The sequence below is a fragment of the Episyrphus balteatus genome, chromosome 1 (genome assembly GCF_945859705.1).
Source record: "Episyrphus balteatus chromosome 1, idEpiBalt1.1, whole genome shotgun sequence".
Lineage (NCBI taxonomy): Eukaryota > Metazoa > Arthropoda > Insecta > Diptera > Syrphidae > Episyrphus > Episyrphus balteatus.
In genome coordinates this window covers 161,728,664-161,744,928 of record NC_079134.1, presented here as the reverse complement: position 1 = coordinate 161,744,928, position 16,265 = coordinate 161,728,664, and the positions used below count along the sequence as shown (strand labels likewise).

General features: G+C 33.8%; 5 protein-coding genes across 6 annotated transcripts; 4 read left to right on the top strand and 1 right to left on the bottom strand.

Moving 5' to 3' along the window:
- The first annotated feature begins 348 nt into the window (after positions 1–348).
- On the top strand, positions 349–1,696 carry LOC129906607 (protein max). Of its 2 annotated transcripts, none has more exons than XM_055982423.1 (5): positions 349–591; positions 696–761; positions 819–926; positions 1,015–1,138; positions 1,501–1,696. In XM_055982423.1, exons 1-5 carry the CDS (start codon positions 553–555, stop codon positions 1,653–1,655), a joined length of 492 nt encoding a protein of 163 aa, XP_055838398.1. In that variant the 5' UTR covers positions 349–552; the 3' UTR covers positions 1,656–1,696. The 2 variants fall into 2 exon arrangements, with proteins under 2 accessions (XP_055838398.1, XP_055838397.1); XM_055982422.1 differs by having other exon boundaries at positions 350–591; positions 819–929.
- Positions 1,697–4,792: 3,096 nt separating this feature from the next.
- Positions 4,793–5,271, top strand: LOC129905628 (uncharacterized). Its single transcript, XM_055981156.1, has 2 exons — positions 4,793–5,014; positions 5,079–5,271. Exons 1-2 carry the CDS (start codon positions 4,913–4,915, stop codon positions 5,181–5,183), a joined length of 207 nt encoding a protein of 68 aa, XP_055837131.1. The 5' UTR covers positions 4,793–4,912; the 3' UTR covers positions 5,184–5,271.
- A 953-nt stretch (positions 5,272–6,224) lies between these two features.
- Positions 6,225–8,174, bottom strand: LOC129905627 (kelch-like protein diablo). The gene has a single exon (XM_055981155.1). It carries the CDS (start codon positions 7,993–7,995, stop codon positions 6,292–6,294), a length of 1,704 nt encoding a protein of 567 aa, XP_055837130.1. The 5' UTR covers positions 7,996–8,174; the 3' UTR covers positions 6,225–6,291.
- A 1,308-nt stretch (positions 8,175–9,482) lies between these two features.
- Positions 9,483–10,677, top strand: LOC129906659 (1,5-anhydro-D-fructose reductase-like). The gene has a single exon (XM_055982494.1). The coding sequence runs from the start codon at positions 9,668–9,670 to the stop codon at positions 10,604–10,606; it is 939 nt and encodes a 312-aa protein (XP_055838469.1). The 5' UTR covers positions 9,483–9,667; the 3' UTR covers positions 10,607–10,677.
- Positions 10,678–12,979: 2,302 nt separating this feature from the next.
- On the top strand, positions 12,980–15,181 carry LOC129906349 (uncharacterized). The gene has a single exon (XM_055982082.1). It carries the CDS (start codon positions 13,294–13,296, stop codon positions 14,980–14,982), a length of 1,689 nt encoding a protein of 562 aa, XP_055838057.1. The 5' UTR covers positions 12,980–13,293; the 3' UTR covers positions 14,983–15,181.
- Positions 15,182–16,265: the final 1,084 nt, after the last annotated feature.

The window sequence follows — 16,265 nt, the reverse complement described above, 5'->3', positions numbered from 1 at the left end:
GCTCTATAAAATACACACTACTTTCTTATGAGAATCGAACCGCATCGTCGAATCCGTCTTGAAGGGGCAGTTCTAATAAGAACGTGTATATTTTATGGAGCTGTTAGTTGAATCCTGCAACTTAACGGATACGACGGATTGTATGGTTTGGCACCTAAAATTAACTTGCAGTTAAATTTGCCACGAAACATCCAAATTACAAAATTTGCACCAAAATGGCAAAAACTACTTGCAAGTTGTCATTCCTGTTAATTCTTTGTGAATTCGACCATTAAAGAAAATACAAATTTGGGACAAGAAAAAAATGAACTTGGCATTACTTATTTGAAGTTACAACAAAAATGAGCACATGTCATGTCGTCATTCGTCGATTCGACACTGGTAGTTGTTTTGTTGATAGATAATTAATTTTCATAAAAATTGCATTTTAATTTCTTTCTTCTGTCAATTGCATTTTTAACATTGAAATTAAAAACAAATAAATATAAATTTTATTTAAAAATCTTCAAGAAATCCCACTTAATAATAAAATTCACAAATTTATTTATTAATATGAGTGATGACGATAGAGAAATTGATATAGAAAGTGACGTAAGTGAAACGCAATTGTTCCCCTTGATCTTGCATTTTTTTCTTTATTTTCATTTTTGTCTTCAAGAAAACAAAAAAAAATCATATAAATTGATTATTTTTAGGATGATAATGATTCCGATAGCGGACGAATGCAACAAAGAAATGCTGGTGCACAAAATTTCACACAGGTATGTCGAAGGTTCAATGAATTATTGATTGATTTGCAAACAATCCATATTTTATAGGCAGAAAAAAGAGCTCATCATAATGCCCTTGAACGCAAAAGAAGAGATCACATAAAAGATAGCTTTACTTGTCTCCGTGAGGCAGTTCCATCATTGCAAGGCGAAAAAGTAGTCAGCCAACAAACAACAATTATTTTAAAAAATCCAGAACAAATGTAAAATAACCAGAGTTTTGTTTTGTACATCCCAAATATAGGCTAGCAGAGCACAGATTCTGAAAAAGACTGCAGAATGCATTCAGATAATGCGAAGGAAAATTCACTCCCACCAAAAAGATGTCGAAGATATCAAGAAACAAAATGCAATATTAGAAGCGCAAAGTAAGTTCTACATAAGCCTTTTTTTCCTTCAGAGATAGTCCAGTCAAATTAGCAAAAATAGCTAAATTAATTAGATAAAAGCTGAAAATCGGTGGAAACCTAAATTAAGGCATACTATTGAACATACTAAAAGTAGCGACCTCTACCTCCAGGGCCGGAACGGCAATATTTACAGTTTTTTCATCATATCTCTGATATTTGCAATGCGATCTCTATTTACTATGTTCAATAGTATGCCTTAATTTAGGTCTCCACCAATTTTCAGCTTTTACCTAATTAATTTGGCTATTTGTCTTTTCTAATCTAATTTGACCGGACTAGGAATAGTTTCACTTAATTTGACATTGATTAATCTTTTTTAGTTCGTTTACTGGAAAATGCCAGAGATGGTAACTATACACCTTCGAGTGCATCGAAATTACACGTTAAACCAGAGGTCCACTCTGATAGTTCGGATGGTGAAGATCACGATTTCAGGCGTCGGAGTAAAAAACTGAAAACATCCTATCAACCATAGGCTGTGCTTTTTAACTTAAATTAAAAATGATTTATCTATTATTTTTTGTCTTCTCTGTCAATGAAAAGTATCGAATTATTAGCTCAAGATCTTATTTTGTAAAAATATAGTTTAAGTTGGGGAAAATAAGGGCAGTGAGTATGAAGAACTATGTGTAGTATATTGCGTTCATCGAAAATGCATCTTAATTTAATAATTGTCGAAAGTAAAAACAAATATACAAAAAAAAAAATAAAACAAAAATCATTAACCAAAAAATATATATTCTTTCTTTGCTTAAATGGATAACTAATTCATTAATCTATTGGATAATGACGTAAAGTTTTTTAATTATACAGAAGACTATACTCTGTCCGATAAAAATTGGCAGTACAGGGAAGATAGGGCATTTGCATCTCACTCTGCTTCACGCCTTCTGGATATGTCTATCACATAAAAAAGCTCACACAGCGATGCCGTATTATCCGAAAAAAATGTTTCGAAAAGGTACCAGCGTTACCATTTTATCGGTAAAATTTCACAAAAACGAAAAAAAAATTAATTTTTCGTTTAACACCAAAATAACAAAACAAAAAATTCACTCATTTAAAACACAGCCCGACCCCAAGCAAGGTCAAAATGTTGACATTAACTGTTTTCCTTCATACACAAAATAAAAAACAAACAGCCACCAACACCACGACAACACATAATGCTTTTTTTTCATTTTAAAAGCTTGAAAAAGCATTAATCCTGAAAGCTCTTTCAGAAAAATAATAGAAAAAGGAGTAGTTTATGAAGGAAGTTTACCAATGGTAACTCTTATGTATTGTAAATACTTTTAATAAAAAAGTTTTATCATTGAGTTTCCTTCTGCCACAGATCGTGTGGCAGATCGGTCATAGGAGGGTGTACTTCGCTTAGTAAAGAAATTACAACAACAATGCCATGGCGCGTCTGTGGTTTTCTTGTGTGTTTCAGGGGTATATTTTCCGTGAATTCCTTTTTGGCAGTCGTTAGGTCCCACTGATTTTGAAAAAGCTCTCCCATAAGGCCTGTACTGCCAATTTTTATCGGACAGAGTATAGATATTCATCCCCTTTAAAATCCGCTTTGTATGTGATTCAAAACAGGGAAGTTTTCTCCCACTTACTGAGGTCAACCTGGCGAACCCCGCAGGCGGATCACTAGTTACATGTACGTGACAGAGTTATGATCCCTTTGACATCGAGATGATGATAATAGCCCCGCACACTTATGGGTGTCGTGGCTATTAAGTCATCTATAAAAAATTTGAAAATTTGAATTCATCTATTAAAGTTATGTCAGTCACAAAACCGAAGAGTGAACAGTTGAAAAATCTTGATCTGCCCTCTGTCTATCTGTGTCATCCCAAACGGATGGGTCGATTCACTTCAAATTTGGCAGGTTACACTTTTTGGATACCCTCCAAAGGGTTTTTCGAATAATTTTTTAAGGAAAAAAAATAATTTCGAAAACTATTTGAGTAAAAATTCAAGTGCTTTTTATCAAAGAAGGTCTATCTTTACATGAAATACATTTTTTTTCGAAAATTTTTATTAACGGTGCCAAAGAAACGTTTCCTAAATGTGTAATTAAATTTTAACGATACATTACATCCAATATCTTTTGTCCCTCTTCAATAAACTATTTTAAAAATATATAAAAATATTTTTTGGTAAAAATTTTTGTTATGAAAAATCAATTTTTAAAAAACAGGACATTGATTTTTTTTTTTCACATTTAGGTACATATTTAACTTTACTTATTACTGAGGCTCAATGTAGTGTGAATACTGCATTAAATTTAAAGCTGCCATTTAAAGGATTTGAAAGATTTATAATTTTTAATAGGGACTTTAAATATAATGGAGAATAAATTAGGCCTAAATGGGATTTTGTCTTCTTTAATTTTTACTTTTTTTTCAACAAATTATTTATATAGAAAATATTAAAAAAAAAAGGCTTTTAAAAGCCTTAACAATATTAGCCTATAAAGTACATATGAGCATTTTTAAACTTATGTATTTGTGGATCATAGAAACGTTTGTTCTTAATTCGGCGATATGATATAATTCAATCCGACTTATCACGAATTAAATTCGTATCGAAAATTTGTAACGCTTCCCTAAAAACAATCACGACATAGGTACGTTCGTAATTAAAAATTTCATACAAATCTACTCAACGATCGGATTTTGAGATTGTTTTTTTCGGGAATCGTAGAAATTTTCCGATACGAATGGAATCGTGATAAGACCGAATATAAGCAAAAAATTTTATCTTCGAATTAGTTGGCTTGCCATAATGTCAGACATTTGGTTGGAAATAAAAAAATGTTATGTCGAATTCCTTTCAATGCAAAAATCGAATTTTCGGCGATCTCGAAGCGAATTTTTTCTGAAAATCATGTTCCATAGAAAAAAAATTCGCCTCAAACGAAGCAGAATTCGAATTTTTTTTAATCCCTCTTTTTTGAGAGATTTACACGGATTTGCACACACACTTGGAACATTTGACATTTCTCAAACGTCAAGCTGAAAGATTCCTTCGTGTTGTTTGTTTATTTGAGAATACCAACTTCAAATAAAGAGTAAATTATAATTGAATATCGTGTTTTTATTGCGGAAAAATATGAAATAAATAAAAATAAAACAATGTGCGATCAAAATATAATTTTTCTTGGCATAGTTCTTGTGAAAAAGTCAAATTAGTGTGACTTTTCTTTTCGTGATTATCTTCAGAAAATTTTTTTCTCCGTAAAACCACAGCATACGGCCAAATAATTAACCTTTTACTTCATCTTTACTCAGATCTTAATAATATCTGCAATTTCCTATTGATTTGGATTAAATTAAATTTATTTTACCGAAGCAAATAAACAAAATTATTGATCAAAGGAACTTTTGGTTTTATTTTACAGAAATTGTTTTGATTTCAGCTTGACGTTCGTGTAAAAATTGTTGTCAAATGACACACACACAATCGCAAAAAGAATTCGGTTTGTTTTCATGTTCCTTTTTAACACCAAAAATTCCATTTTTTTGAGGCGATTCTAAAAATTGAAAGGAATTCGACATTACTTGTGGAATCGCAGGTGTCATATAAAAAGTGTAAAAAAACATCAACAGTTATCTGTCAAAACAACAGTTATATGTCAAAATCATACAAGAATTTCTAAAACCACTTAAAACATACAAAAAAAGACAACAAACTCTACTTTTAACAAAAATCAACTTAAAAATTCCATCCATCACCATGGTACAAATAACTTATGTACCTAACGAACTGACACCAATTTTCTGTGTTATTCCCCTTGTATTTGTTTTTCTATGGACCCTTATAATCGGTGATTTCAAGGTAAAAAATAATTAATTCACTACCCCAGTTCCTAAGTTATTGATACGAATTTCTCATTTTCAAGAACTTTAAAGGCAGCAGGAAATCATGTGCTGTATATACTGCAAAAGATCCCGTAAACTGTTATCAAGATTTTGTCCAACCAAACGGAAAGGAACACATGAACTAACAGAAAACTTAGCTTTAAGTCCCATTTCTTTTGTTAATTCATTTCTAGAATAAAATTAATGTAGTTAATCTACTTTTTCATCCGATAACTATTATGAGTCATATAATTTTTCTTAAGGTAAGTAGGTAGATAGTACGTTAGTCACGTCACGTCCACGACTAAACTACCTAACTTAATTATTTCGCTTCAATTGTCAAAAGTTGTTAAGATAGTCACTGTCCATTTGAAAGTGCTGCTAAGCGAGCTATCATGAGATTGCCAAGAAATGAACTGGGGCTGGAAATTGCATAATGAACAGAGAAAGAGACTTCCTCTCCAGATCCTTTGAAGAAACCTTCCTTGACATGGTCATAAACTATAATTTTGTGAAACACAACAAATTACACATCTGTATATTTTGTAGGTGAATCTATCTACACTTTTAAGAAAACACCATCAAATGATATACAGACAGGTGGAGAACAGCGGAAGGTTCAGGTGCAGGTGATTTTGGGCCTAGATTTTTCGTACCAAGAAATAAACCTCGAATTAAATCACCAGAACAAAAACATTGCCATTATGTCTGAAAGTGTAGCTGCCCTAATAGCACTTAAGTTTTACGAAATCAAGCCAGGATAGAACCAGACTGAGCAAAACTACCAAAACTGAGACAGGCGAAAAGACTTTTTCGGAACTACAACCAAGAGCGTTTCAAATCGTGTATCAGTCTAAGTAGGAACTACCTCAGGATAATCAATTTTCTCCGGGCCACTGTAAGCTAAGAAGGCACCTAAATTTTTTGGGCCTTCTAGATTCTGCATTGAACAAGAAGACCAATTTCTGGGCAGTTGCAATTCGCTAAAACACCAAAAATTTAAACACAGGGGTTACTACCAGGCCGAAAAGGAACAATTTCATTCTATGAAAATACCCCAAATTCCTTGAAAGGAATTAAGTTAGAATAGAACCAACTCAGCTAACTTAAAAAGGAGACATAATAGATTTTATAGGTTGCAGTTCCAATTACCAACCAATCAATCAAACTGACAAAATAAAAACAAATCAAATTTAATACATATATTTTTGAAATTTCATTATTTATTCAGTACATTCTTAAATTTAAAAATTTTTAAATTCTATTTGAAACCAAAATAGCTGTGCCATGATCTTTTCCAAACGAATTAATAACCCTCCATTTGCCAGTTTCTGGATTATATTCTTCAACAATATGCTTAAATTCACCCTCATTCATTTCGACCAAAACCAACAAACGATTCATCCAAGTAACACACTGAATGTATTGTTGGAATTTACCCGATGGTGAAATCTCAGACCAAGTATCACTCTGAAAGTCATAACGTTCAATCATTGTACAAATGCCAGTCTCAGTACGCCCACCAACTGCATACAGCAGCCCTTTAACTACACACAATCCTACCGAAGTGCGAGCTTGTATTGGTGGAGTTAATTCAGCCCATGTATTAGTTTGTGGATCATAGAATTCAAATGAATTATGATCAAAATCACCAGTACTTCCAATGGCATACATTAGTCCATTGCAAACAGTCACTCCAGGTTGATTGCGTTCCTTTTGCATTGGAGCAACTTCTTGCCATCTTTGTGGCGAATTAGGATCCCATTTTTCAACAGAGTACAAGTTATCAGTTCCATTATGACCACCAACAGCATACAGCTGACCATTCAATTCAGCCATTCCAAATGAAAAACGACGTCCAATCATTGGTGGCAATACAGTCCACTCTTGGGTTTCTAAATCGTAGCAATGGACACAGTTGGTTTCCCTACCACCCACAACTGTGGTGCAAGCCAGATAGACTTTTTCATTAATTAAAATACCATTGGTGTACCAACAAGGTTCTGGCTTTGCAGGCCATTCCTCGCTACTCCAAGCGCCAGTAATCGGATCAAATACTTCGGCATTCAGAGGCATTTCCAGTTCAGTGCCACTTTTGATCAGAATCAACTGACCTCTCTGGTTTCTTGGTCGGCAAAGCTCTTCGCTGAATAGCGAGGCTCGATTTGCTGGCGACATGTGCCATTTCAATGCCTTCATAATAAGAACCTGAAACTCAGGAGCTGGCAAAGCGTCACCAACTTTATTTACAATGAACTCTGGGGTCAAAAGAGGGAATCGCAAATAGGATAACAATTCCATGGAATGACTTTCTCGGTTTGTTTTGTCGTGTTCAATCCAACGGATGATTCCACGAAAAACATCTTCCTCTGACCTAACACAGAGATCATTACGTTTTAATAGTTGAACAAGCAACTCTAATTCCAGAGTCAAGAACTCTTCCTCGTCAATTATTTGAATAAAATGCTGTGCGGCAAACATGAAAGCTTTTTCAAAGAGTTCACGATAGTTGTTCTCTTTGCAATTGAGGGCTACTCCCAAGCAATTTGTCTTGTCGAGAGATCTCGATAGAAACTCAGAGCATTCAGCTTCAACCGTGTTAAGTTTAAACAAACTCGATGTACGCATAATATCGTAAACTGTCTCACTTGATATCTCAATTGATGCTGTGTAAATAAAATTTAATAATAATTTTAATATATTACCGTCGACATCGTCAATGGTTAATTCGGTTATTTCGGGTTTTTGTAATAATCCCAAAAAGTATTCACTTGCAGCTGAAAGTATAATCCGATGAGCAGATATACGAAAATTATCTTTGGCAGCTATTAATTCGACATCACAGAATCTTTGCTGTTCGAAGAAAAGTTGCATTTTGCTTAAAGTTTCTCGACGATTTTCACATCGGATTACTGCTGTTTTATCGGTTAATGATTGTTGCACTTCGATGTTGGACATTTTGGTGTTTAATTTTTTCTTTTGATTATTTTTGTGGAAATAAAATTTTCTTTAAACAAACTTCTTTCTCGGTTGTTTTTTTCCAGTTTTGTGTGTTTTTGTTTTATTTGAGCTCAGTTCGCGATTGAGCTAACTTGTCGTTTCAGTTCGAAAAAATTAAAACAGAATGAGAAAGTGTTCCAGGTGTTTGGAAAATATTCATTGGGCGTTCGGATTTTGTATCCTAATCCTCGGGATACATTTTTATTTCTGTAATTACTTTTTAAATACCTTAGGGCATAGTTACACTAAATATAAAAATAAAGTAAAAAAAGAGAAAATTTGTTGGTTATTTATAAATGGGGTATTCATGAAACGGTGTAAACTATGGGTGAACCCTATAAACGTGGTACAGTTGTAAATGTGTAAGATGAAAGGAAGATTTTCTACCCTGTGATTCTCCGGTAAAACATTTTGAGACTCTTGTTCGTTTTATTGCCGATTTGCTTTTTTTTTGTCAGTGGAGTATTCGGTTAAATACTATTTGCATGCATAGTAACATTTTTGAAAGGCTTGGCCACACCGGAGGGTATGCGGTTGCGGTACGGCTAGCGGTGACGGTACTTGTACTAAAAAATTCCACATCTGAACGTTGATGTGTCAGTTTGGAATTTTTTTAATACAAGTACCCGTACCGCTACCGCATATACCCTTCGTACATGCGGTAGCGGTACGGGAAATTGTATGAACAAAATTCCACATCTGAACGTTGATGTGTCAGTTTGGAATTTTGTTCATACAATTACCCGTACCGCTACCGCATTTACCTTCCGGTGTGGCCAAGCCTTTAAAGTTTTTTTTTCGCACAAAGAGTTCTCTGGTATTGTTTTTTGTATATGTTTGTCCTTTCTTTAGAACAAATTACATACGAAAATGAAAACAAAAATATGCGGTTGTGGTTCGGGTAATTGTACGAAAACTGGAACATCAATACTTAGATGCGGAATTTTTAACATACAAGTACCCGTACCACTACCTATACCACTACGTATACAGCATACCTTCCAATGTGATCAAACCTTAAAGGCTTGGCCACACCGAAGATGCGGAAGCGGTACCACACCTAAACCTTGTTGTTCCAGTTTGAAATTTTTTTTATACAGTTACCTGTACCGCTACCGCATGTACCCTTCGGTGTGACCAAGCCTTAAATCAAAAAAAAAATGTTATTTTGTATGGAAAATTTCGATTTGCTTCAGCTGCGTACTAGGCTTTGACATTTAATAAATTCTGTTTAGACCTTAATAATTAAATATTTGCTATAACCTGAAACGCATTGTTTAAAAAAGCTCTTTGCTCCAAAAGCTCAAACAAAACAAATTTGACATGCAGATATATGCGGCTATCTAATTTTCTATTGCTGACCTGCTCCCACCAATACCTCTTACTACCCTTACTTTTGTTATTTGCAAGGGACGGGCGATGACCTTGATGACATCATAAATAAAGCTCAGGTGTTAAATTGTTTTGCATCATTTATAACTTTGTTGTTCTGGGTTTTTGTTGGTTAGTCAGATACCTGTTACAAAACGACACTCATAACTCTTAAGTGCAAGTTCCTATCTATCTAATCACTTTCACAATTTTACGGACGTGTTTTATTCATATTTGAGTAAGAAAAAACCTATTAAAAATGGCTCCGACAATGGCACCAACAATTTCACTAAGCAACGGCCAACAAATGCCAATTCTTGGTCTCGGTACTTGGCGTTCCTATGAATCCGAAGCTGAACAAGCCTGCAAAGATGCCCTCGATTGTGGCTATCGTCATATTGATACAGCTTTTGTCTACGAAAACGAATCCGAAGTCGGACGTGCTGTTAAAGCTAAAATCGCCGAAGGGTTAATTCGTCGTGAAGACGTATTTGTCGTCACTAAATTAGGTGGCATTCATCATGAACCCAAACTCGTGCAACACGCATGTCAGCTAAGTCTGACTAACCTGGACCTAGGCTATATCGACTTGTACCTGTTACATTTTCCAGTAGGTCAAGTTTACAATGGCGATGGCAATGTCCATGGCAGTGGTCAACTATCGAATGTTGACTATTTAGATACTTGGAAAGAAATGGAAAAGTTAGTCGAGTTGGGTTGGGTTCGTGGCATTGGGTTATCTAATTTTAATAGTGAACAGATTGAGAGGGTTTTGAAGAACTGTCGGATTAAGCCATTGGTCAATCAAGTTGAATGCCATCCGGCATTCAATCAAAAGAAATTGATTGAATTTTGTCGACAGAGGGATATTGTTGTAACAGCATATTGTCCTTTGGCGCGGCCAAAACCAGAATTGAAATGGCCTCCATTTATATACGATGCTACTGCTGAAGCATTGTCGAGAAAATATAATAAAACACCTGCTCAAATATGTTTGAGATATTTGATACAAATTGGAACAGTGCCTATTCCAAAGTCGGTTAGCAAAAAAAGAATCGAAGAGAATTTTCAGGCTTTCGATTTTAAGTTGAGTGAGGAGGATGTCAAGATCATAGACCAATATAATACCAATGAGAGGATGATTCCGTTCTCGGGTATGAGAAATCATCAGTATTTTCCATTTAATATTGAATTTTAAATTAATGAACGCTTTATAGAGAAAATACTCATACTTTGGTATAATAAAAGATAATTGTAAATATAGATAAATATTGTTGTTTTGAATTTGAATGTCTGTGTTGAAAAAAATATGGATTTAAAATTTCTAAAATGTATTTTCGACTAATTTCTAGTCCAAGAATTTATAGGTGGCTTTTTATTTTGCAGAGATGGCCCGAGATATATCATGTGATGCCGTATTTGGAAGTTCTTGAAAGTTGAAGTTATCTAGCATTGGCTGCCTCCGCTTTTGAATTGAAAATTGTATCTTACTAATAATATAGATGAAGTGCTCTGAAAACTCTACCATCTTCTGTGACCGAAAAATTCCCCCTAAACTCAAAAGGAAACGTCTGAATACTCGTTTCCGTGTCTACTTAGTTAGGGTGACCAATTTGCTTCTCCAGTTGGCTCTATCATTAGCTAACTGCTTTCAATTTCGCACGCCAAGTTGATTGAGGTCCCCTTCCACTTGCGTGTACCCACCTTCGATGAAGTCCAGGTTGGAGTCGTAAACTGTCTGTGTCTAGCGCAAACATGACATTGTATAGAAAAAAAATCAAAGTACTCCGAAAAGGACAAAACACTTATCATCAGAGAACGGATTTTCCTAACTATGCCTCATTTTGCATTGTTAATTTCTATAAACAATATATGTACCTAATAGCATGAAATATCATTCACCTCTGATGAGATTATTTCTCTTGAAAATATCGCCATAACATACCTAATCTTAAGAAAACAAGTGTGCTTGCTCTGAACAAAATAAATAAGAAAGATAGAGTAAGTTCTTTTCTTTACCAAGTCCTATCAATCGAATATTGTCAATATAAAAAAATAGATATTCCTAGGAATAAGCTCTAACTGAGGTTTATCTGCCTATCGGAAAACTGCCACTAAATTAAATTTCTTATTTTTCTCCTTCTTCTCATATATTAAAATAAATTTTTGAATTTTGGTCGACGTTAATATCCAGGAAGAAGAAAAATAAAAAATTCACTACTGCTTTTAACTTAAATCAGGGACAAAATAAATTTTACTTTTCTGTGTCCTATAACCCACAAAATAGTAAAAAATATTTTACTCAAGGGCCTAAAAATAGTTGAACAAATATAAATTCTGTAATTCCCGAATATAATGAAGTAAATAACGTCAACAGTTTCATATCTGATCGAACATAGGGGTCGATTTCAGCTCATTTAAGACGGTTCTTAGAGGTAATCGTAGAAGGTTGTTACCTGAAAACATTAAAAAGCTGTTGGAAGTTCATTGCATTATAGTAAATAATGCCTGTTTTTGTCTTTCAATAAATTTTATTTGTCTTTTTCGAGTTTTTGAGGTCACAAAAGTCCTTTTCCTGCTTATCAGCATATATTTTTATGAACAACGCATTATAATTTCAAGTATTTCGGGCGCATGTATTTTTGTATGAAAATAAAATTCCAGACCGAAACGTGCACGTTAGGGTGTGAAATTTTTTTTAAACAAAAATACTAGAACTACAAATGCTCTTCTGCACGAGTAAATGATTTCCATTGATTTCGCTGAAAGTGCGTTCTATTGAAAATCGCTAATAAACTCAACTAGTTTACCATCTCTCAAAGGAAAGGGCTGCCTCTCTCTATAAATCTTTGTTTCTAGTAAAACGCAGCAAAAGCGTTAAAAACAATATCAACAAACTTTAATAAGAGTATACCTACCTTCTCATTAAATATAATTATGAACACAAAATTAATTTTATCTACCTAGATTGTGTATCTCTCTTTTTCAAGAAAATGAACATGTCTTATTGCTTTCTTAATACATCCACTAATATATTTTGCACAGTGTGAGTTCTTAGAGCTTTTTTTCAAAATAAACTATTTTAAAATAAAGAAGTTCTTCGAAAGAAATATTTGTTAAGCCAAATTAACTCTTTTACATAATTGATTTTTAGATAAAATATAAACCATCTGAAAACATAATTATGAACACAAAAAAAATGTTTACCTACCTAGATTTTGCATCTCTCTATTTCAAGAAAATGAACACGTCTTATCGCTTTCTTCATATACTAATTTTTTTGAGCAGTGTGAATTCGTAGAAAGCTTTTTTTTAAAAGATAATATTTAAAATAAATAAATTTTACCACAAAAATATCTTTTTCGTCAAAAGAATTCTTTTAGATAAAATATGATAAAAAATAAGAGAAAACTGATAAATATTTCCTAAAATAAACAAAAATAATCAGAATTAAAAAAGAAATATAAAACAACTTACCATCCACACTAAATACAACCCATTTTGTGTACAGCGGCTTCTCACCCACCAAAAAACTACTGAGCGTCAATTTTTCCCATCAACTGTCATAAATGTCATTTTATATATGGCCGCGAATCAAAAAAAAAATTCCTCTTCACTTCACCGTCGGTGTATATCTGTTTATTGTTTTGTTTTAATTTTTCTTTAAAAAAAATCATAAAATTGCATTTAATAAAGTAAAAAATAATGTCCCCCAAATACAATTAAAAACAATTCAAGTGTTCCACAGTATTTTTTCAGTGAAAAGTCCACTAACCAACCAAAAACTCAAAAGCGACTCAACACAAAATAAGTGTTTCTTTTTTTTTAAACCTAAAAAGAATTTTCCAATCTGCAAATCAAACTGCTTTGCAAACACCCGCCAGAATGTCTACAAATGATTTTATAGATGATTTCATCGAAGAATACAAAAACCAACCATGTCTATGGAAAGCCAATTCTACAAACTATAAAAATCGAGCTCGGCGCCAAGAAGCTTATATGAAATTAATTGAAGTCGCCTCAAAACACGGCGAACTATACAACATCGAACGTACCAAACAAAAGATCAACAACCTTCGGTGCGCTTTCAGACACCAATTAAAAAAATACACCGAATGTAAAAATAATAATAAATCTGGCAAAGAAGAATCCTATTGCCCCAAACGACGTTATTTCGAGAGTTTAATGTTTCTGATGGAAGAAGAAAAACCTGCCAATCGCATAAAATTGGCTGAAAAATTAAAAGAAATGAAAATGACAAAAGTAATTACCACTCGCAAAGAAAGTCCACCGACTGCTGTTGTTTTTAAAAACAAATTGCCAGTTATTAAACCTGAGCAAATGGATATAACCATTGAAACTATAGAAGCATCAAATGGCGATGATGAACAACAACAACAACATCATCACCATCATCAACAGGAGGAAGAAATCATTGAACTGGACCAAGAAGAAACCGAACACCATCAAATTGAACATGATGAATTGCAACAACAAGAAGAGTCTCAGAATTGCCACTCGGAAGACATATCCGTGGCTGAGGAATCAGTCAAGGATTCCGGCGGAGTGGTTTACCACACTGATGTCCAACACAGTGACGAAGAAGAGGAGCAATTCAAAATCATTTGGCCGGTTAATCAATCGTCCAAGCCAATAGAGACGATTCAAACGAATTATATTCGTATGGCTCCTCCACATTCGTCGTCGACACCATCGACGCCGCCAACGACTACACCAATTATTACGTCTGTTAGTAGTTCAGGTCAATCGGCACCGATGACAACGACAATAATTCATCATGATCTCTCAAATTCAGTTCACAATTCCAACTCGTCGGCGGCAACTCAGATTGCTTTGCCATCGTCGATTACAATTCAACCTGTTCCGAAGCAAGGAAGTAGCGATACTTCGGAGGGAGGGGGTGGAAATAGTGGTGGTGGACAACAACACTCTGCCATTCGACGAAGAACGATCTCGATTTGTTCCAACAAATCTCAATCGCAATTAAGTACCACCGCCACTGAAAACTATGAAGTCGCTCAAGATCCATCTCCACCGCCGGCGGCGAAAAAGGTTAAAATCGATTGCACGTCGAGTGATTTTGAGAAGTTGCTCACGCTGGCGTGTAGTAAAATGAATGCTCCAGAAACTCAACCAGAAGATAACTTTTCGATGTTTGGGAAGATTGTGGCGCATAAAGTGCGTAATATGGATCCACAGCAGGCGATGTTCGCCGAAAAGATTATCTATGACATTCTCTTTGAAGGCCAAATGAAACAACTCAAATATCCTTATCCGACGGCGACGTATGGTTCGGCGGCTTCAATGCCAGTTGTATCTCGTTCAACTATGTATCCAATAAGACATAGTGGTAGTCAAGCGGCAACAATAGTTGCGACAAGTAGTCAGCAGCAGCATCAACAACAGCCACAAACTTTTGTTATATCGTCGGTAGATTGTCATGGAGCACCGACAGAAATTCATGCAACAAGTTCGTCTCATCAGACACATTATTCGTCGCCGCAGGGTGGTCATTATACAACTACAACGATTAATGATGATGTTGAAGATTAGCTCTCGCAAAACATTCGTCCTTATGAAGAATAATAATAATTGTCTTTTGTCTCCCTTCAACACACACAAAAAATATATATAGAGCCTACGTATATAAAAATGTATTATTTTATAAGAAAAATAAAAATTAACGAAATTTTGGCATAGATTTGATTTATTCGATTATCATCCATACTTTTTTTTATTTTCCAAATCGATTTGTTTATTGATAGTTTATTATTTTTTTGTTCGTTAAATTGAATAAAATGCAAAAACGCATGAAAAAAAGAATCGTTTTCCTATAAATACAGACAGGATATATAATATATTTTATTGGAAATACAAAAATTACCAACAAAATTTAAATTTAGGAATATAAAAAAGAATAATATTAATCGTAGTTGCTAAAAAATAAAGTAAACAAATAAAAAAAACTTATATATTAACCGTTTAGCTATTAGAAATGGATAAACAAAATAATAATTATTTTTTATTTAAATGATGTACCGTAAAGACATTAAAATAAAAATCTCTTAAGCTATAGAAGTTTGGTTTTTATCTATTTTTTAAAAGAGAACCAGAACTTACATTTATTTGGAGAAGAAACAAATCATTATCGTTTTGAAGATTCAGGAATGCGCCTAGGATAGTTGAACGAACGGGTATTCTTTACAACATACGGGTAAACTAATGTGAAGTGATATGGAATAAGCTAATTATCAAAATCAAGATTTTTATTACATTGAAAACCAACACATTTTTTTTTTTAAGATTTCAGTTTAACTTGCATTTTCAAATTCTTGAAAATCACAATAAAATGTACATTTTATTTTAAAATTCGTTAAGAGCAAGAATGTTTGAAAATCAAAAACTTTACCATAAAACATGTGTTCTAACAGGACACTGTTTTAAAGGGAGTCATACAACTTGGTGTGTTCTATTTATCCAAACGGCTTTTTCTGATTCCATGTCTATGATCAAAATAGATGCATAAAAGTTTAAGGGATTTTAAAGAAGGAAACATTCCTAGGGATATATTTGCAACCGATAGCTTCCTTTATTTAAACCTTTGGTCTAAAATACTAGAAATTGAAAATCAATTTATTGTCAAAGTTAACGGTCAGTCATAATTTGAGTCTTATATTTGAAAGTGGTATAAGTCACATTTTGTATTCTTTTCACATAATTGGCCCTAGCGAGGTATTCGTCGGAGCGGATGTCCGATTTTATTCGAATCGGAGGGTTTTTACCTGTCGGAAGCACACCTCCAAGCATGATTCGTAAAAAAATCGGAAAATTTTCCG

Excerpts from the sequence above, each read along its gene's own strand:
- LOC129906349 (XM_055982082.1), top strand. The coding sequence starts at position 13,294 with ATGTCTACAAATGATTTTATAGATGATTTCATCGAAGAATACAAAAAC.
- LOC129906659 (XM_055982494.1), top strand. The coding sequence starts at position 9,668 with ATGGCTCCGACAATGGCACCAACAATTTCACTAAGCAACGGCCAACAA.
- LOC129905627 (XM_055981155.1), bottom strand. The coding sequence starts at position 7,995 with ATGTCCAACATCGAAGTGCAACAATCATTAACCGATAAAACAGCAGTA.
- LOC129906607 (XM_055982422.1), top strand. The coding sequence starts at position 553 with ATGAGTGATGACGATAGAGAAATTGATATAGAAAGTGAC. Across the intron at positions 592-695 it reads AAATTGATATAGAAAGTGAC|GATGATAATGATTCCGATAG; the intron begins GTAAGTGAAACG and ends GATTATTTTTAG. Across the intron at positions 930-1,014 it reads CATTGCAAGGCGAAAAAGTA|GCTAGCAGAGCACAGATTCT; the intron begins GTCAGCCAACAA and ends TCCCAAATATAG.
- LOC129905628 (XM_055981156.1), top strand. The coding sequence starts at position 4,913 with ATGGTACAAATAACTTATGTACCTAACGAACTGACACCAATTTTCTGT. Across the intron at positions 5,015-5,078 it reads TTATAATCGGTGATTTCAAG|AACTTTAAAGGCAGCAGGAA; the intron begins GTAAAAAATAAT and ends CTCATTTTCAAG.